At 38.3% G+C, this 21496-nt stretch overlaps 1 protein-coding gene across 7 annotated transcripts in view; it reads right to left on the bottom strand.

The window, feature by feature from the left end:
- Window positions 1-21496, bottom strand: part of CDC27 (cell division cycle 27) — a 68327-nt gene that overhangs the window by 34748 nt on the left and 12083 nt on the right. For 5 of the 7 annotated variants that reach the window (XR_007131713.1, XM_047757265.1, XM_047757268.1 and 2 more), the window contains exons 3-9: window positions 18057-18204; window positions 16137-16262; window positions 7245-7342; window positions 6326-6480; window positions 6009-6220; window positions 4438-4552; window positions 582-697 (exon numbers count right to left, since the gene is read on the bottom strand). Coding sequence is in view for 6 of the 7 variants with exons in the window: in XM_047757265.1 (XP_047613221.1) it covers window positions 582-697; window positions 4438-4552; window positions 6009-6220; window positions 6326-6480; window positions 7245-7342; window positions 16137-16262; window positions 18057-18204 (970 nt within the window). In the remaining variant the exon portion in view is untranslated. The remainder of the gene's footprint in view (window positions 1-581; window positions 698-4437; window positions 4553-6008; window positions 6221-6325; window positions 6481-7244; window positions 7343-16136; window positions 16263-18056; window positions 18205-21496) is intronic. The other 2 variants (XM_047757270.1, XM_047757267.1) reach the window with 1 other exon arrangement.

Here is a 21496-nt window from a genome sequence, read left to right as displayed (position 1 = left end):
TTTTATAAACGGTCCAATATATAGGTACTTGGAGTCTCAGAATGAGAGAGGGACATGGGCAGGAAAAGTATTTGGAGAAATAATGGCCAAAAAATTAGCTAAATTTGATGAAACCATTAACTCACAGATCAATGAGCTCAATGAATCTGAAGGCCAAGAAAGGAGAAAACACACTAGAGCACATCACAATCAAATGGCTTAAGATTAATGATAAAGAAAAAAACCCTAAGAATAAGAGAGGAGTTCCCTTGTGGCACAGTGGGTTAAGGACCTGTGGTTGAAACTGTAGTGGCTCCCATTGCTGCTGTGGCACAAGTTTAATCCCTGGCCTGGCCTATATGCAAGTAGAATAAGAAGATATTTTAGCTAACTCTTGTGTTGATTTGTATTATAATACTCAACTAAAAATTAAACTAGCTTTTCCAGTAAGTTAGAATTTTCAAATTCAACATACTCAAAATTTGCAGTAGTCATTTTAGAATTTTTGGAACAGTCAAAATCTGCCTAAACTGAAGAATTATAATCATGTTGTGCAACAAGAAAAGCTGAAGAATATTAAATAATGACACCATAATAAATACCTTGTTTGTGGGCCAGAACTTTGTGTTTGCGCAACAAGAATTGGGGTTACCTCTCGACTATTTCCACTTTGTGAGAAGACAGACTTTGTTCCAGTTTGGCCGATTCTGGTAACAGACTGTAAAACACATAAGTCTAAGGTTTGTGAATTATATATTACACTGTAAATGATAAAAGGAATCATGATAGGTCCATTTACATTTTCCCAATGCAAGATTTCATAATATATTCTGTCATCTGAAAGCACAAACTATGTCATATTTATGTCATTTTAAGTATTAATGTTATATGAGAATGAACATCAGCCTATTTCCTCACATTAATCTAAGTATTTTTACCTTTATACTACTCTTTCATCTTTCACTTTGGTTTCCAAGGAAAGGCTCAAAATTCCTAGAAGCCACTTATTATAATTTCAGCTAAGGTAAGTGCTAAAAAACTTTAAGACAGCTACTATTCTCAAGATTTATTATTTAGCTAAGTATACATTAAAAAAAAAAAACCAAAAACCAGTTAAGACTTTACACCCCTTCTTTGACACTTAGTAAAAACAGATCCACAGCAATTCACAGGAGACTAAAAAAAAAAAAAATCTGATTATATTTCAAATTCTAACAACACTGCCCTTAGAGTTAGTATTTCTTCTTTTTTTTTTTTTTGCTTTTTAGGGCTGCACTCACGGCACATGAGGTTCCCAGGCTAGGGGTCTAATTGGAGCTGTTGCCGCTGGCCTATGCCACAGCCACAGCAACGCCAGATCTAAGCCATGTCTGTGACCTATACCACAGCTCACAGCAACGCCAGTTCCTTAACCCAATGAGCGAGGCCAGGGATCGAACCTGCAACCTCATGGTCACTAGTTGGATTCGTTTCCGCTGGGCCACACAGGAACTCCAAGAATGAGTACTTCTTTCTGATGTGTTCAGTCTTCTATCAATTGCTCTCTGCTTGCCCCTTCTATTTTCTCTAATTTATCACCTTATTTCTATTTATTTTCATCACTTGGCTTCTTTATAAAGTGACCTCTGACTATTATGTCAGTGGATTATTAAAAAAATCTTATTACCCGAGTTCCCGTCCTGGCTCAGTGGTTAACAAACCCGACTAGTATCCATGAGGACTTAGGTTCAATCCCTGGACTTGCTCAGTGCGTTAAGGATCTGGCATTGTAAGCTGTGGTGTAGGTCACAGACCCGGCTCAGATCCTGGGTTGCTGTGGTTGTGGTGTAGGCCGGCAGCTACAGCTCCGATTTGACCACTAGCCTAGGAACCTCCATATGCCAAGGGTGTAGCCCTAAAAAAATACAAAAAAAAAAACCCCAAAAAACAAACAAAAAAATTACTAAATAAATTTCTCCAAAACTAACTCTTACTGTGATAGTCACTGCACTTAATTCTCAAATTGCACATTATTAACACTCACTAATAATCACCTTCTCACCAGATAGGAAAGCCTTAATTTGGCCGTTTCTGCCCTTTTTTTTAGGGCCGCACCTGTGGCATATGGAAGGCCAGGGGTTGAATCGGAGCTGCAGCTGCTGTCCTACACCACAGCCACAGCAACGCCACAGCAGTGTGGGATCTGAGCTACCTCTGTGACCTATGCCACAGTTCATGGTAATGCCAGATCCTTAACCCACTGAGTGAGATCAGGGATCGAACCCACATACTCATGGATACTAGTTACCGCTGAGCAACAATGGGAACTGCCACTTTCTGCATTTAACATCATTGGTCATGCATGCCCTCCTTTTTCAAAGTTGTGTAACTTCCAAAATAGTATAATATCTTGATTATTTGTCCTACCACTTCACTTGCTGGCCATTCTTTCTTTTACTGTTTTATATTAAATTCCTTAGCTATTCCCTCTTTCTCTAGGAGAGCCTGGACATTTTAACTCTTCAGTTATTATTTCTATCACGTGGCCATATTCTTTCCTCTATAATGAATTACCCACTGAATATCTTCACCTAATATATCACCACCTTACAATAAAACTTTTATAATCGTTTCTTCTCCTCCTCCAGATTGAGACCTCTACATTCACCCAAGGGACAAAACTGAAAAGTCAATTCTGGCCCTTTCTTATTCAACAAAGAACTACCTACTGAACTCACTACTCAGTTTGATATTTTTAGGTCAGACCTAGAAGTATGTAGCTTTTTCAGGCATGTCTTATGATAGAATAAGGCAAGACCAGAGGCAGAAGAGGCTGAGACAGGAGGTGGCTTTTACTATTTGGGCGCTGAAATCACGTACCTATTCACTGTCTAACTTGTCCTTAATTACTCTGACTCACCTGGTTCTGGCCTACTTCACCTGGCATGCTAACTACCATCCTACTATGCCTTCTCATGACTGTAATAAACTAATTTCCACAATTATATTTCACTCCCATATAACAGCAGGTAGTTGCCAACTTTAAAAAATCAATTTAAAACAATCCACACATTAACTACTAAGTCCCTTTTTTACCACTCTTGTAGTTCCTATTATCACTCATTAAGAAGCTATCATGGGGAGTTCCCATTGTGGAACGAATCCGATTAGTAACCATAAAGTTGTGGGTTCAATCCCTGGCCTTGCTCAGTGGGTTAAGGCTCAGGTGTTGCCGTGAGCTGTGGTGTAGGCTGGCAGCTGTCGCTCCCAGTTGACCCCTACCTAGCCTAGGAACCTCCATATGCCTCAGGTACAGACCTAAAAAGCCAAAAAAAAAAAAAAAAAAGAAGCTATCATGGAAAAAATTTTGCAGGAGTTCTCTTATGGCACAGTGGGTTAAGGATTCAGCGTTGTCAGCAGCTTCGGTCATTGCTGTGGCTCCGGTTTGATCCCTGGCCTGGGAACTTCCACGTGCTGTAGGTGTGGCAAAAAAAATTTTTTTTTGTAGACTCAAGAGTAAAAGAGTAAAAACAAAAAGAGATGTCTCCAAGAGGGTAAAGGACCTATAGCAGTCATTCGCATACCAGTATGACTCATCTAGCTTCCATTTCTTAGATGTTAAGCTTGGCAATAGGCATTTTATATAACCTAGTTTAACTCTCACATAAGATATGCTGCACCACAGATACGTTTTAAGTAAATGGCACTTTCTGGTCGCAGTATTTACTCTAAGGATACTGTCAAACACTTTTCATTTTACTACAAATTTACTCCCCATCTATGAGGATCCATCATAGAAATTTTATTATCAGAAATGGATGGCTTTATGTGAGTCAATTTTTTTTATGTTAATATTTAGTACAATTAAAAAGCAAACACAGGCATTCTCCTTGTGGCTCAGTGGGTGAAGAACCCGACTAGTATCCATGAGGATGTAGGTTTGATCCCTGGGCTCGCTCAATGGGTTAAGGATCCAGCATTGCTCAAGCTGCAGCATAAGTCACAGATGTGGCTCAGATCCGGCATTTGCTGTGGCTGTGGCATAGGCCAGCAGCTGCGGCTCTGATTTGACAGCTAGCCTGGGAACTTCCACATGCTGTAGGTGTGGCCCTAAATAGAAAAAGAAAAACAAAAACCCAAACATAGTGGTGGGGACAAGTAAAAACTATGGCAGGTATAATTTCTGTTAAAAAAAAAAAGAAATTAAAAGTAAAAATCTGAATGTTTATTTAGCTATATGTTGAAATAAACTATACATGTGAGTTATAAACTTATGTGGCCAAAGGAGCAACCTGCTTTGTGTCTCCTGCTATAACCAGGAAGCTATAATAATGATGACCTTCTACATTTAGATCAATTAACTCTAAGGCAACATCAATTAAATAAAGTTAGATTCTCTCTGAAATTGCCTTTAACAGATTGGAATTTTAAATGAATTTCTTTCATCAGTACCAAAACTGTATTTTACATGGAAAATACCTTTTTTGAAGGGGCTCCGGTGGATGGCACGTCAATTACAGAAGATGTATTAGTGTAGTTTTGTAAATAGGATCCATCTCCAGGACTTGGGGTTTCTAATGGCAAAATCCCAAAACTGAGAAGAGGTTGAAATCAAGGTGTCAAAAAGTCATCAAGGCATATATAAAGCAGCAGTATACTTAAATTAGAAGGTCTAAAAGGAAAAGAATGGCAAATCAGTCTTGGGGGCATTTAGATCTGAGGGGTAGATTAAAAATAAGCTGTGAATTCAGACTATTCCACCCACCATAACTAAAATTAAAATTAAAAATCAAAGAGGGAACTAAATTGAGCGGCAACTACTGATCTCAGGAGATTTATTAGAAATAAAGAGTGGCTTTAAATTATCATATTACTTCAAATTCTTGGAATTTATGGGATTTAGACCCTATTACAGAGAAAGTGTCTCTAGAGACCAATGAACCCATCTGTGGATTCAATGAGTTTTGTAACCTTAGGGTCATACTATTTTAGCAGCTACATGGCCCCAGGACCCAATTCATAGTCTGTTCTAGCATATAACTTTTCGATTATTTTGGCTAGGCAGAGTTTCTATATTTATACACACACACATATATATATATTTCTGATAATTTTGACAATATATTTCATATTGATAGGTGTTAATCCTTCCTCCATGTTTTGGAACACAGCACTTTAACAATAACCATTGCTGTCACTCTGATTATATCATAAATATTACATTTCAAAAGGTTCACTGTTATTCACTGATACCCAGTCATAATAAAAACAGTATCTCTTAATGAATACACCAGCTGAATAAGGCATTCTTTCTTTTTCTTTTTTTTCCTTCCCTTTCTTGGCTGCACCCACAGCATATGGAAGTTCTCAGGCCAGGGACTGAATCCAAGCCATATCTGTGACCTATGCCATAGCTGCGGCAACACCGGATCCTAAACCCACTGCACCAGGTCGAGATTGAACTGGCAATGCCACAGAGACAAGCCAGATCATTAACCCACTGGGCCATAGCGGGAACTCCTGAATAAGGCATTCTTAAGTTTTTTTTTTTTGGTCTGTCTTTTTGCCTTTTCTAGGACTGCTCCCCGGCACATGGAGGTTCCCAGGCTAGGAGTCAAATCGGAGCTGTAACCACCGGCCTACGCCAGAGCCACAGCAATGCAGGATCTGAGCCGTTTCTGCGACCTACACCATAGCTCACGGCAATGCCGGATCCTTAACCCACTGAGCCAGGCCAGGGATCGAACTTGCAACCTCATGGTTTCTAGTCAGATTCGTTAACCACTGAGCCATGACGGGAACTCCAAGGCATTCTTAAGTTTTAAAAATTTCTCCAATATTTAATATGAAATTTTTATCACAGGGGTTGCATTTATTTCACTTCATTTTCTGAAAATCGAAAAGGTTCATTATTGACTTATTAAATACTTTTATTTTCATTATGATTTAGAAGTTTGCTGTTCATATTAATTTATATTACTAATAACAGGAATTACTGTATGATCATTTAATATCATAGCACATTTTAAAGTATCTTCTATTTGTCTTACCTTGGGGTTAATGGGCTAAGAGCAGTTGGTCCTCCTAACAAACTTCGACCAGTTTTTGGTTTATTTTGAACCTGTTTAGATAATATGGAAGTTCCTGTTCCAAGAGGGACAGTATCTGGTGAAATTACAGCTGAATCAATATAAGATACTGAGGAATCTGTATTCAAGGAGTACTTTGAATTGGAAGATTCTAAATTCAGTCTGTTTAATTCCTGAAACAGAAAATTTCTACCATGTCATTTACAATACGTTATGGCGTTCAGATCATTGTTTTTCATTTTCACAATATTTCAAACACCAGTGTATGATACACTTACAATTGTGTCCTGGGGTGTTTCTGTAAGAACTGTCTCAGGCTGTCTGTGAGATAAACTATGATTAGATACTAGTGTTGTGCAAGAGTTGGGCAGACAGTTGCTAAAGTTCTGTAGAGATGTTAACTTAAATGTTTGGTCAGGATCTGGCTTTTCACCTGTGAAAGGAAAAAAAAAAAGCTTGCCTTTGAGGAAATGAGGATTAAAGTTCTTTTCAAGCATGCCAAAATCAGCAGAAATAAGGCCTTATCTAGAGTTTTACAGTTCTGTTTGTTTTAGTGAATCAGATTTTATCTCCCATAAGCCCATCCATTAATTTATTATAAAAATTCACTAAGATAAAGCTATAAATTTAAAATTTGGGAAATAAAACTAAACTGCAATGACATTGACTTTAAGTATAATAAATCACAGAAAATGCAAATGTCTGTGTTTGTTTTAAAGCACAAAGCAACTATATCTCATTTTGCTCAAGGTAAGAAGTGAGGGTGGAGAGGTGAAACCTTGTAGAAATCATATTAGTTTTAAGCACTTTTCTCTATATAGATACAACAATGTTTTTAAATGATCCTTCATGTATCCTACAGCATATATACTGAAATACTTTTTTCCCATATTACCAAGGTCTTATTTATAGAACATTTTCTGCTCTGGGCATTGTATTAATTTCTTTTCTTATCCAGAAAGCTATTTCAGCTAGTGTTATACTCACAATAAAACTCAAGACACAAGAAAGGCCACATTTATTCCTGAAACATATGACTCTACCTTATTTCTTATTCTCAATTTTAAAACTCCTTAACTTTGAAAAATTTTTTCTTGAGGATAGGTAATTTGTATCATTCTCCAAAAATGAAGCAGGGGAAAAAAAAGAGGAAGAAGAAATGGGAGAATCCTCCTCCAGCCACCCCTACAAACCTACCTATTTCACATAATGATTCAAAGGGGGACCAGAGGAAAGGATTTAAACTAAGGCTCTTTTGGTAACATTCTGATCCTTTGGCAAGTCGATCTGTCTTGCTGTAAAGACAAACAAATAGATTAGATAAGCTACAAAACTTTTTAAAGACATCTATTACAGTACATCTGAAACTAATACAACATTGTAAGGTAACTATACTCCAATAAAATTTAAAAAGAAATCTATTATAAAGAAACTTTTGATATAAAAAATCAGGGAAATCTTATGTAACTTTTAAGAATATTCTTCTATTCTTCCTTAAATTATCAATTTCTCCTTTTTTTTTTTAGGGCCATACCTGTAGCATATGGAAATTCCTAGGCTAGGGGTTGAATCAGAGCTCCAGCTGCTGGCCTACACCACAGCCACAGCAATTCCAGATCAGAGTCACATCTGCGACCCACACCACAGCTCACAGCAATGTTGGATCCTCAACCCACTGAACAAGGCCAGGGATCAAACCCGCAACCTCATGGACACTAGTTGGGTTTATTAGCACTTAGCCACAATGGAAATCCCAATATCTCTTTCTTACCATCTTCCAATCTCTATTATTTGTGGCAATTCAAGTTAAAAGTCAGTTGAAAGCAAACAGAATATGAATTGAAAGGAATGTAAATCATTGCCCTGTTAAATATGAAAATTGCTTTCAATTTCCTGTCTGTTAGAATTACTGAAGGAGGTATCGAAACGCCCAAATGTTTCAGTCTTAGTCTTGATTTTAAAAATAACCCCAGTAGCAATGCTGAAAGTGACTTAAATGCTTTAAATAAAGGATATTGAAATGATCAGATTTTTTTTTTTAACAAAGTAGAGGTGGTAGCTCTTAATGAATTATGTTTTTTTCTAAATCAAGTGTATAATGGCTTACATTTAGAATATAGAGGAGTTCCCATCATAGCACAGTGGAAACGAATCCAACTAGAAACCGTGAGGTTGCAGGTTCGATCCCTGGCCTTGCTCAGTGGGTTAAGGATCCCGAGTTTCCATGACCTGTGGTGCAGGTCGCAGATGTGGCTCGGATCTGGCATTGCTGTGGCTGTGGTGTAGGCCAGTGGCAACATCTCCGACTAGACCCCTAGCCTGGGAACCTCCATATGCCCTGGGCGAGGCCCTTAAAAAAAAAAAAAAAAAAAGACGGAATATGGAAACATTTCTAGGATCCTATATACTTGAAACAATCTGAAAACTATTAGAACAGCACTGCTGCCTCCCTAACTTTTAAATGGGAGGGAAGAAAAAATAAAAGTAAAAGGAGAAAAAAAAGTAGGAGGGAAGATGGGATTGAGGGTTAACTTATTTAGTGAGACTTGTTGGAGTTTTCAGGTTAAAAAAATACTGTTCACTCTGGTCTAAGGTCAAAATTCATTATCTAATAGGAAAAAAATATTATGATACAGTAATTCTTCTAAAAAACTAAGGCTTTATAAAGGACCAAATGGATTCTTAGATTTTCAAAAGCAACTAACAATTAAAACATGTAATCTGTTTATGCACTGTCAGTGTATCTCACTGAACCAAAAAGATCTCCTTAGGAAACTAGAATAAATGATGTATCAAAGTCTATACCTAAGGAGTATAGCCTAGTGGGTTAAGAACCCAACTGCAGGAGTTCCCGTTGTGGCGCAGTGGTTAACGAATCCGACTAGGAACCATGAGGTTTCGGGTTCGGTCCCTGCTCTTGTTCAGTGGGTTAACGATCCGGTGTTGCGGTGAGCTGTGGTGTAGGTTGCAGACACTGCTTGGATCCCGCGTTGCTGTGGCTCTGGCGTAGGCCGGTGGCTGCAGCTCCGATTAGACCCCTAGCCTGGGAACCCCCATATGCCGCGGGAGCGGCCCAAAGAAATAGCAAAAACACACACAAAAAAACCCCCCAAAAAACCAAAAAAAAAAAAAACCAAAGAATCCAACTGCAGCAGCAAAGGTCACTGCATAAGCATGGGTCAATCTCTGACCTGGCTCAGTGGGTTAAAGGATCTGGTGTTGCTGAAGCTGTAGTCTAATTCACAGCTGTGGGTCGGTTTCAATCCCCAGCCTGGGATCTTCCATATACTGGGGGTATGGCCATTAAAAAAAAAGTCTATACCTGGAGTTCCTGACGTGGTGTAGTAGAAACGAATCTAAGAATCATGAGGTTGTGGGTTCCATCCCTGGCCTCGCTCAGTGGGAAGTGTCTGGTGTTGCTGTGAGATGTGGTGTAGGTTGCAGATGCAGCTCAGATCCTGTGTTGCTGTGGCTGTGGTGCAGGCTGGCAGCTGTAGCTCTGATTCAACCTCTAGCCTGGGGACTTCCATATTCCACAGGTGTGGTCCTAAAAAGCAAAAAAAACCCACCCTCTATATCTAAGGGGTATTTAGACAAAATTTCTTTTTTTTTTGGTCTTTTTGCCTTTTCTAGGGCCACTCCCGTGGCATATGGAGGTTCCCAGGCTAGGGGTCGAATCGGAGCTGTAGTCCCCGGCCTACACCAGAGCAACTCGGGATCCGAGCCGTGTCTGCAACCTACACCACAGCTCATGGCAACACTGGATCCTTAACCCACTGAGCAAGGGCAGGGACCGAACCTGCAACCTCATGGTTCCTAGTCGGATTCGTTAACCACTGCGCCACGACGGGAACTCCTAGACAAAATTTCTTAAAGGTTAATTGTCACAAGAATGTGACAAGATGACTAAATTAGGAAGATGTGGTATACATACACAATGGAATACTACTCAGCCATAAAAAAGAATGAAATAATGTCATTTGTAGCAACATGGATGGAACTAGAGACTCTTATACTGAGTGAAGTAAGTCAGAAAAAGACAAATACCATATGATATCACTTATATCTGGAATCTAATATATGGCACAAATGAACCTTTCCACAGAAAAGAAAATCATGGACGTGAAGAATACACCTGTGGTTGCCAAGGGGGAGGGGGAGGGAGTGGGGTGGATTGGGAGCTTGGGGTTAACAGATGCAGACTATTGCCTTTGGAATGGATTAGCAATGAGATCCTGCTGTGTAGCACTGGGAACTATGTCTAGTCACTTATGGTGGAGCATGATAATGTGCAAAAATGGAATGTATACTTGTATGTGTAACTGGGTCACCATGCTGTACAGCAGAAAAAAATTTTATTGGGGAAATAACAAAAAAAACAAAGAATGATAAAATCATTTACCATGGATAGAAGAGTAACTAAATAATAGGAAACAAAGAGTATTTTTTCAAAGTAATAGGAGTGGAAAGTGGCAAATCACTGCTTGGCAACTTTTAACATAAGGCTAGGAAAGGAAAAGTATGGTGAAATCTCAGTGTTTGTGGATTATCTCAAGCTTCCAACAATGCTTACTGCTTCCCACCTAAACTAACTCATGTTATATAGCTCCTTCATCTATGTAACTAACCATGGTTTGCATATTTATTTTTCATGTGTGCTCTCTTGCAATTGATTATAAGCTTTCTGAGGACATGAAATTAGATTTATCTTTTATTTTGGCCACCCGAAGGCCTATGGAGCTTCCAGGCCAGGGATCAGATCCAAGCCACAGCTGCAAACTAAGCCACAGTTGCGGTAACGTGGATCCTTATTGTGCTGCGCCGAGGATCGAACCCGCATCCCGGCGCTCCCAAGATGCTGCAGATCCCATTGAGCCACAGAAGGAGCTCCATATTCCTTATTTTTACATTATCTCTTTCCTGTTTTCAATAACCTCATTCCCTTGCTTTGCTTGTACAATGCAACATAAAACAGGCACTTTAATACTTTTAAAAGTTGCACTGAGTAGACTGTATGAATTACTAAATAATAATAGGCCAGAAAAGTGGGGGACAAACTGTTTCAGCAAAGATATAATAATCTATTAAAATATTATGAAAATGTAAGAGGTGATTGATTGTGATGAAAATTTCTTCTCCAGTATTATTTAAATTTTATTTTCTTTTTTACATTAGCAAAAGGTAAATTTTCTTAAACCTCTGATAAGTTGGCAGGGCTGATTTTTTTTTCTTCCTTTTTTGGCTATATCCACAGCATATGGAAGTTCCTGGGCCAGGGACTGAATCCAAGCTGCATCTGCAATCTATGCCACAGCTATGACAATGCTGGGTCCTTATCCCACTGTGATGGGCTGGGGAGGTCAGACCATTAACCCACTGTGCCAGAGCAGAAGGCCATGATCTGATTAGTAGTCCAGAAAATGAAAGAAATTTAAACAAAATGTCTGCTAAGAAGAGATCAGATACACATGTGCATGCGCAGGCATGTGCACACACATGGATAAATACTGGTGTGTGTAAATAATATAAAAGCTAATTGGGGAAGAAGGCAGATGTGGAATTATAATAACTGAATCTGGGAGATAGATCTCTATTCAACAGAAAGAGAAACTGCTTGGAGTGTTCCAACTTTAGATTTTTTTTTTTAAACTAAAATTCAGAAAGGAGTTTTTCAAAGAATTGGGATAATAAAATTATTTAAATGGCACTGCAAAGAAATAGGTTAATCTAAGGACCAGACTTAGGATCAATTGTGTCCTAAAGACGGAAGTCTCATGTGCTGTTGTAGACAAAAAGATCAATTAGGTATCTATCGAATTACTAGAGATAAAGATAACCATAGCAAGCTGTAGCTACAAAACTGCATATATGTATGTATCTAGATTATTGTGCACCACTTTGGTTGCAAGACAGGCATATGATGGCTGAAATGAAAAGCCAGTTTTTGGAGCAGGGTTGTGCCACACTGGATACTTAACTGTTTTTTTTTTTTTTTTGGCCGTGCCTATGGCATGCATAAGTTCCCAGGCCAGGGACTGAATCCATGCCATAGCAGTGACCCAAGCCACAGTAGTGACACTGGATTCTTAACTGCTAGGCCACCAGGGCACTCCATGGATACTTAAAGTTCTAATCTTTATGATGAATAAAAATAACCTATTTCTACGAAGAAGGTGAAAAACCTTCCTTCCTCATGGTTAGGACCTGACACAACTGTACCTTCTAAAAGGATCACTTCAAAACAAGTGATCTTGTTTTAAAATAGTAATACATATACAGCATTTTTGTGATTTAACACATTCTCCTACTTTGTTTTAGTAAACTTTATTTTGAAATAATTTTAGACTCCTAAAGAAGTTATAAAAATAGTATAGAGTTCCCATGTACTCCTACACCCAACTACTCTCGATAGTAACTTATATAATCACATTACAATTATCAAAACTGGGAAATTCACAGTAGTATAACATTGTAAACTAAACCACAGACTTAATTTGGATTGCAGCGTTTTTACTTGCATTCGTTTGTGTAGTTTTATGAAATTTTTATCATATGTAAAGATTTGTGTAACTAACACTGCAATCAGGATATAGAACTGCTCCAACATCCCAAAGAAAATCCATCAATTACCTCTTTATAGCCACACCACTGCCCCATCTTTAACCTCTGAGAGCCTCTGATTTGTCTGTTACTCTAATTGTGTCATAACAATGTTATGTAAATAAAATCATATAGTATGTAAAATTTTGAAACTGGCTTTTTTCACTTGCCATAATATCCTTGAAATCTATCCACATTATTATGTTTATCAATAGTTTGTGCCTCTTTATTGCTGAGTAGTTCATTGTATGAATGTAATTTTTATTCATTCACCCACTGAATTTGAGTTGATCTTATTCTGGAGCTTTTACAAAGAAAGCTGTTATGAATATTCACACACAAGTAGCATTTTACATTCTCACCAACGATGTATGAGAAATTCCATTGCTCTGCATCCTCATTAGCAATTGGTTTTGTCAGTAATTTTAATTTTAGCCATTTTAATAGGCATGTAGTGGCTTCTAATGGTAGTATTTTAGGTTTTTTGTTCTGGCCATACCCATGGTATGAGGAAGTTCCCAGGACAAGGATTGAACCCACACCACAGCAGTGCCATATTGGATCCTCAACCCACTAAGCCACCAGGGAACTCCTCTAATGGTAGTTTTATTTGCCTTTCCTTAATGGCTAATGACTTGGTACACTTTTTCATATGTTTATTTACCATCCACATATCCTCTTTGGTAAAGTGCCCATTTAAGTACTTTGCCCATTTCCTAATTTCTAATTTTCTTCTTTAGGACCATACCCATGGCATATGGAAGTTCTCGGGCTAGGGGTTGAATCTGAGCTGCAGCTGCTGGCCTATACCACAGCCACAGCAATGCCAGATCCAAGCCACATGTGTGACCTCCACCACAGTTCACAGCAATGCTGGATCCTTAATCCACTAGTGGGGCCAGGAATTGAACCCATGTCTTCAAGGATACTACTCATTGGGTTGGTTAACTCTGAGCTACAATGGGAATTACCCTAATTTCTAATTTCCTTGTTACTGAGAAGTCAAAGAAATAAAAAAGACTTTTCTATCAAGTTTCTCTGTTACTATCTTACCTCTCTTCTTAGGCAGTAGTGATTTTTCCCTCATTTAAACAAAATACTGCTCAAATTTATCATAGCACTTTTCGATGATAAAAATTTATAAACTTTTTTTTTTCTTGTCTTTTAGGGCCGCACCCACAGCATATGGAGGTTCCCAGGTTAGGGGTCGAATCAGAGCTGTAGTTGCTGGCCTACACCACAGTCACAGCAACGCCTAATCCAAGCTGCATCTGTGACCTACACCACAGCTCACCACAACAGCAGATCCTTAACCCACTGAGTGAGGCCTGGGATCAAATCTGCATCTTCATGGATACTAGTCAGATTCATTTCTATTCAGCCATGGAGGGAACTCCAAAATTTATATTTTGATTTACTGCTTCTCTCCTCCTACTTTATTATAAACTTTTGGGGGAGGGAGAAGGGGATGGTGAGTTATTTACCTTTACATTCCTAGTGCAAAGTATGGTGTCTAGCTATAATAGGAGGTGGATTTTCAGGTTTTTTGAATAAATGACAAGAATCATAGTTATATGAACTAATACATCACTCCAAGTCCTTCTATTAAGATAAATGAAGATGTTGATATTGTATCTTTACTTACTCCTGTTCTCAAAAGAGTGATGCCATCCGAAAATGAGTTCCAAATTTCAGCAAATAATTTATTTTATTCAAAAAGACATTTTCAGGAGTTACCGTTGTGGCTCTGTGGTTAACGAATCAGACTAGGAACCATGAGGTTGTGAGTTTGATCCCTGGCCTTGTTCAGTGGGTTAAGGATCTGGTGTTGCTGTGAGCTGTGGTGTAGGTTGTAGACATGGCTCAGATCCTGCATTGCTGTGGCTCTGGCATGGGCTAGTGGCTACAACTCTGATTGGACTCCTAGCCTGGGAACCTCCATATGCTGTGGGTGTGGCCCTGGAAAAGACAAAAAAGACAAAAAGACAAAAAAAAGACACTTTCATTTTTTTTTTAAAAACTACTATTTAAACTAGAATCAATCTATCTTAAAACAGATGCTAACCTAATTCTTAGAAAAGAAATCCTTAAACATTTCCCCCACATTCCACAAATGACATTTACACGAGATAGCCTCCCATGGGCAGCTAAACAATTCCTATTACTTAATTACTCCCCAACTTAGAGTATTTCAGAATAAAAATCAGAGAGAACAAAATTATTATAACAACTCTGAATTCATTCTCACTTGCTTTTACAAGACTTAATTTAAATACATGTAAATAAATTTTAAATAATTTTAAAAGTTATTTTAAAAATCACTATTATTATTTTTTTTTAATTTTTTTTTCTGTCTTTTCGCCATTTCTAGGGCCACTCCCATGGCATATGGAGGCTCCCAGGGGTCAAATTGGAGCTGTAGCCGCTGGCCTACGCCAGAGCCACAGCAACTCAGGATCCAAGCTGAGTCTGCAACCTACACCACAGCTCACAGCAATGCAGGATCCTTAACCCACTGAGCAAGGCCAGGGGTCAAACCCGCAACCTCATGGTTCCTAGTTGGATTCGTTAACCACTGAGCCATGATGGGAACTCCAAAAATCACTATTATTTTGTAGGAAATTTCTCAAATTCATTATAACATACCAGATGGGAACTACTATTCTTTTTTTTTTGCCACGACCTGTAAAGTCGCGAGCCAGGGATCAAACCTGCCCCACAGCAGTGACCCAAGCCACAGCAGTGACAATACCAGATCCTTAACAGAAGAACTCCATGGAAACTGCTCTTCTTTATTACTGAAATGTGCCTTCAAACTTCTTTATAAAGAGCAGAGCATGTATTTAATGTTATAGAAAAAACTTCACTTTTTTTTTTCTTCTTTTTCCTCAGTGGATCACATGAAGGTAGTCTCCTCATTCAAGTCTCCTCATTCAAAGTTAAAACAACAACAACAAGAACCGTACATGTGCACTCAATTATTAGGTAGTGCTACTGCAGCAACTTATCATTAAGACAAAGTAGGCAGTCAAAAACAGGATTCAACATCTCTGCTATTTTACAGGTTTAACAAGGTCATGGAACTGTAAGACTATATACTATTCAGCCAAATATTTTTGATAAACACAGATCAACAAAGGTGTTTTTTTTGTCTTTTTGCCTTTTCTAGGGCTGCACCCGCGGCATATGGAGGTTCCCAGACTAGGGGTTGAATCGGAGCTGTAGCCCCTGGCCCATGCCAGGGCCACAGCAACGCGGAATCCGAGCCACACCACAGCTCAAGGCAACGCCAGATCCTTAACCCACTGAACAAGGCCAGGGATCAAACTGGCAACCTCATGGTTCCCAGTCGGATTCGTTAACCACTGAACCATGACAGCAACTCCCCAACAAAGGCGGGTTTTGTTTTGTTTTGTTTTGTTTTTTTAAACCACAAAGTATTTTGTTACTGGAAACAATTTTCTAGTAATTTGAATCATTCTTACTTACCAATATACATGTCCCAACAACGAAAGAGTAAAACAAGCAGAATCACCAAACTCAGTTACAATGTCATCATAGCTTTTCTGCTTATTAAACACTCCACCAGATAAGATCTGTTCCCCTTCTGCAAGCCTTTAAAACACAAATTTACACATTAAAAAAAAAAAGTCAATACAAAAAGCACTGTGTATAAAGACATTCTTCATTATCAATATACCTCTTACTATGGAGATGAAGTAAAAAGTTCATGGTACCCATAAAATAGCAATAAACATGTATTGAGAATCATTTGGGAACTTGGTAGTTTATGATCTTAAATTTTTTGTCCTGGAGTTCCAGTCCTGGTGCAGTGGAAATGAATCCGACTAGGAACCATGAGATTGTGGGTTCGATCCCTCGCCTTGTTCAGTGGGTTAAGGATCCGGCATTGTCGTAAGCTATGGTGTAGGTTGCAGACGTGGCTCTGATCTGGCGTTGCTGTGGCTCTGGTGTAGGCCAGGGGCTACAGCTCCGATTCAACCCCTAGCCTGGGAACCTCCATATGCCGAGGGTGCGGCCCTAAAAAGACAAAAAGGCAAAAAGACAAAAAAAAAAAATTCAGTCTTGCCTTTAAAAACAAGTTTCTGTATGTTCAAATTTAGCCTGAACAACATACATATTACGCATGTCAAAAGAAATGGAAGACCATTATATTGGGGGGAAAATGTAAATGGTTCTTCATTAAAAGATGTGATCCTTCTTAGTTATGTAATTCCTTGACGCTGGAATTTGCAAGCACACTACATAAGTAATAAAAATGCATACTTAATGGCCTCAGTTATTTTTTACAAATGAAACTTGAACAACGCTTCATTTCTTTTTGTCAATTATATTTTCTTGATATAGAAAATTACAAATGTTTCCCAAAGGGGAAAAAATTTGCCCTGATTTCACTATATATTTTTCAGCATATCAGAGTTTGTAATGGGTTGTGTTTTAATGTTTTCCCAAATCATCATGTGAAAAATTCTCAAGTAAGCTTACACCGTATCCTAAACATAAAAGGTGATAATCTTAGGTTCTTTTATCAGTAGGACTTTTAAAAAACTATAAATATTTGTAAATGGGATAAGAATGTCTAATTTAAGTATTGGCTTATGAAACTGACAAATAGATTTTAGAGAATTTAACATTAGAATCTTTGGAATACAAGTAACTCAGTAACAAACGTCTCAGATATTTTAGCTAGCTTTAATTTAAAAGTTATCAATTAGACACTGGACAAACAGACTATGGAGACTTGAGGCTTATTTGTATCTTAGTGTAAACCTACAAACTAAATACACACATAGGCTTTTACATTATCTGTTTAGTCACCTTTATCATTATTCTATTTCTCACAGCACAGAAAAAAGTTAGAACATTACCTAAATCTCTAGTTGATTCCATATTCAGAATAGCTGGTTTGGTTTAACTATAACATGCAGAAGAGGTACTCTCCTGAATCTGCCTCAAAGGAGTAATAATTCCCACATAGAATGATCTTGAAAGGCAAATAATTATACAACTATCTAGACACAAGGGAACATTAATATCAGGTGAATTGGTAAATAGTTTTTTGGGCTTATTCCAATTGGGTTAGCAATGAAAGCAAAGGAAAAGAAATAATACTTAGAATCATCTTAGGAAATGATAGGAATCAGTTATAACTTAGGTTTCTCCAGAGTTAAATTCTATTATTTATTACCGTAAGAATGAAATCTCTCCATAACAAAAATAATAATACCACAGGTAACAGTGTAAACATTTCAAGTTACTGAAGCAGCAAATCTCTATTACCAAAAAGAGTGGAGAAAAGGAGTCAATCAAGTTTAGTCCATCAAAAGGATTTTACCTAGAATTCTACAATGTAAGTAGAACAAAATTAGAAAAGATTTAGAAACTTACTTGCTGAGATCGACACAACATTTTGCAAGCAGGTATTTACATTGCGGTGTTGTACAACTGTGTCCTTTCAAGAGTCTATATGCTTTATATGCTTTTCCTGAGCGGTAATAACAGGTTGCCAGTAAAAACAAGGCTTCTTCTGAGTGTACTAAGAATACACATGAAAAAAGAAATTGACTATTATTCAGTATGTTGAATGGTAATAGGTTTGCTTGTTTTTTTGCTTTTTAGGGCCACACCCACAGCATATTGAAGTTTGCACACTAGGGGTCAAATTGAAGCTTCAGCTACGGGCCACAGCCACAGCCACAGCAATGCTGGATCCAAGCTGCATCTGCGACCTACACCACAGCTCATGGCAACACCGGATCTTAATCCACTGAGCAAGGCCGGGGATTGAACCCAAATCCTCATGGGTAGTAGTCACGTTCATTAACTGCTGAGCCACGACAGGAACTCCAGTAATCATTGTTTATCTGGCAATAAACAAGTTTAGCAACAATCAACAACAAAAATCAAGCATGCTATTTAAAACAAAAAAAACAATGTATTAGAAGTTCCTGTCATGGCTCAGCAATAACAATCTGACAAGTGTCCATGAGGACACGGGTTCAACTGCTGTCCTTGATCAGTGGGTTAAGAATCCACTTAGCCTGTGATGTAGGCTGCAGAGGCGGCTCAGATCTGGCGTTGCTGTGGCTGTGACATAGGCTGGCAGGTAGAGCTCTGATTCAACCCCAAGCCTGGGAACTTCCATATGCCATGGGTTCAGCCTTAAAAAGAAAAAAGAAAATAAATAAATACATAAACAAACAAAAAACACGGAGTACTGATAAACAGATTTCATCTGGAACACTAACTCCAACTGACTGACAATAGCTGCCTCAAGTGCTAACTAACCTCAGAAAAATTCTAAGGCTGCTCATGGCTTTGCTAGTAAGTATGGAGAGATCAAAATAACAGGATCTGCAAATAGTCTGGATATAGTAACAGATATCTGCACGACATTTATTTGCCACACTTTATTAAGAGCTGTAATGAAAATATATGATTAGGAATTATAAGGTCCATAACATACAATCAGCCCTCTGTAGCTGTAGGTTCCGTATCTGCAAGCTGGTTGAATCCACAGATGCAGAATCCATGGTTCAAGAAGCCAATCATTTCTACTGAAATGACGTTAAGAATGGATAATTTATAAAAGAAAAACTGGGGAGTTCCCCTGGTGGTCTAGTGGTTAGGATTTGGCACTTTCACTACTACAGCCAGGTTCAATTCCTGGTCTGAGACTGAGAGCCCATATCAAGCCGCTGCATGCAGCAGCCAAACAATCAAAAACTCATGGGTGGTCCTGGGATGGCTATGCTTTATAATGAGGAATAAAGTAAACATCGATTCCACAGAGTCACTCTTAAAACAATATTGGTCAATCAATCCTATACGAGTTAAATTAGGGTATAGCCTATGATCAAACACTCTACAGCTGTCAAAACAAAACAACAAACAAACAAACAAACAAACCCTAACATAGATTTCCATGCAGCAACATGGATGGAACTAGAGACTCTCATACTGAGTGAAGTCAGAAAGAGAAAGACAAATACCATATGATATCACTAATATCTGGAATCTAATGTACGGCACAAATGAACCTTTTCACAGAAAAGAAAAGCATGGACTTGGAGAATAGACTTGTGGTTGCCAAGGGGGAAGGGGAGGGAGTGGGATGGACTGGGAACTTGGGGTTAATAGATGCAGACTATTGCTTTTGGAATGGATAAGCAATGAGATCCTGCTGTATAGCACTGGGAACTATGTCTAGTCACCTATGATGGAACATGATAATGTGAGCAAAAAGATTGTATACTTGTATGTGTAACTGGGTCACCATGCTGTATAGCAGAAAATTGACAGAACACTGTAAACCAGCTATAATGAAAAAAAAAAAAAGAAAAAAGAAAGAAAGATTTCCAGAATGCATTGTTGCGTGAAAAAAACAAACAAAAAATTACAGAACAATACTGAAATTCCTCTTCTTAAAACAGATCGGTTAGGTCATTTAATACAAGTCCAAAGTAATCAAGAGGGGTTTAAGCTTGTATCTCTTCAGATACATTCCATCAAATAGGAAGATGATTAGTCGTTCAGTGCTTTTAAAGCAGATAGACACCTCTTCATGTTGACTTATAATCTAAATGAGCAGTCTTTCTCAAAATGGACCCCTTTTGACAAGATCTGAAAAGTTTTCTGAGGTGTGTGTTCTCTATCTAGCCTTGATACACTCCACAATTATCAGAAAGAACTCCTTAGAGGTTAGAGTACTCTGTTTGCTGCCCTGTCAAACCTCTAATGTTTTAAGTATTCAAATGGCATAAACCCTATGGAATTATCTATGATTTGTGGTACATATTTTATCTTGAATATCTTTTTAAGTTCTCACATCACCTACAGACAGTATGGCACATGGATTAGAGTACTGACTCTTGAGCCAAACTGAGTTTGGATTCTCCACTACCACTTATTAGCCATGTGACTTAAGGCAAGTTAACCTCTCTGACCCTCAGTTTCTTCACCTGTAAAACAAGGACACAGTGATAAGTACACCTCTAAGTACTTAGTGCCATTACAACTGAATGAGTTAATATACATAGAATACTTTGGACACTGCCTGACACATGGTGAGAGCTCTACGTGCTATTATTAAATGATTATCATTGACCTGCTAGATTTAAAATCCCTGAAGAGTCATGTAACATCAATGTGGGATATACAATACATAGCATTGAGCCACAAGCTCAAGTAATTGTTTCATCACCTTTTTTTGCTGTTTTAAATTGCCTGAGTGCAGTACTTTACATATGAATGACTCATTCCATCCTTCACAGTCATTTCTGAACATGCCATCTACATACACAACTTCAGTATTTTAATACTATTCCTAGTTTTTAATTTTCTCTATATTTATTCACACCCTAAACTTTAGTACTAACTGGTTTTATACTTGTATATGGTAGGCATTAATATTTTTAAACACTTTGAAAACATGCTTGGAGTAAATACACCAAAGATAAGAGGGCTGGAAGATGTTTTAAGACTCCTTAGTGTTTGAGGGGGAAACGGCAATCCGTGAGGAGAAAGCAGATGGCCAGATCATGCAGGGCTTTGCAAGCTGTGCAAAGACTTAGAGACAGACTCTTATAGCTATTATATGTCTCTAAAGGGTTTTAAGGAGTAAAGAGAGGAGTTCCCGTTGTGGCTCAGTGGTTTTAGAATCCAACTAGCAGGAGTTCCTATTGTGGCTTAGTGCTTAACGAACCCAACTAGTATCCATAAGGACGAGGGTTCAATCCCTGGCCCAGATCAGGAGGTTAAGGATCTGGTGTGGCTGCAAGCTGCAGTGTAGGTCTCAGACATGGCTCAGATCCCGTGTTGCTATGGCT

This window comes from Phacochoerus africanus, chromosome 14, assembly GCF_016906955.1.
Source record: "Phacochoerus africanus isolate WHEZ1 chromosome 14, ROS_Pafr_v1, whole genome shotgun sequence".
NCBI classification, from domain to species: Eukaryota; Metazoa; Chordata; class Mammalia; order Artiodactyla; family Suidae; genus Phacochoerus; species Phacochoerus africanus.
The sequence above is the reverse complement of the archived record's forward strand: the minus strand, read 5'-3'. Positions and strand labels throughout refer to the sequence as shown.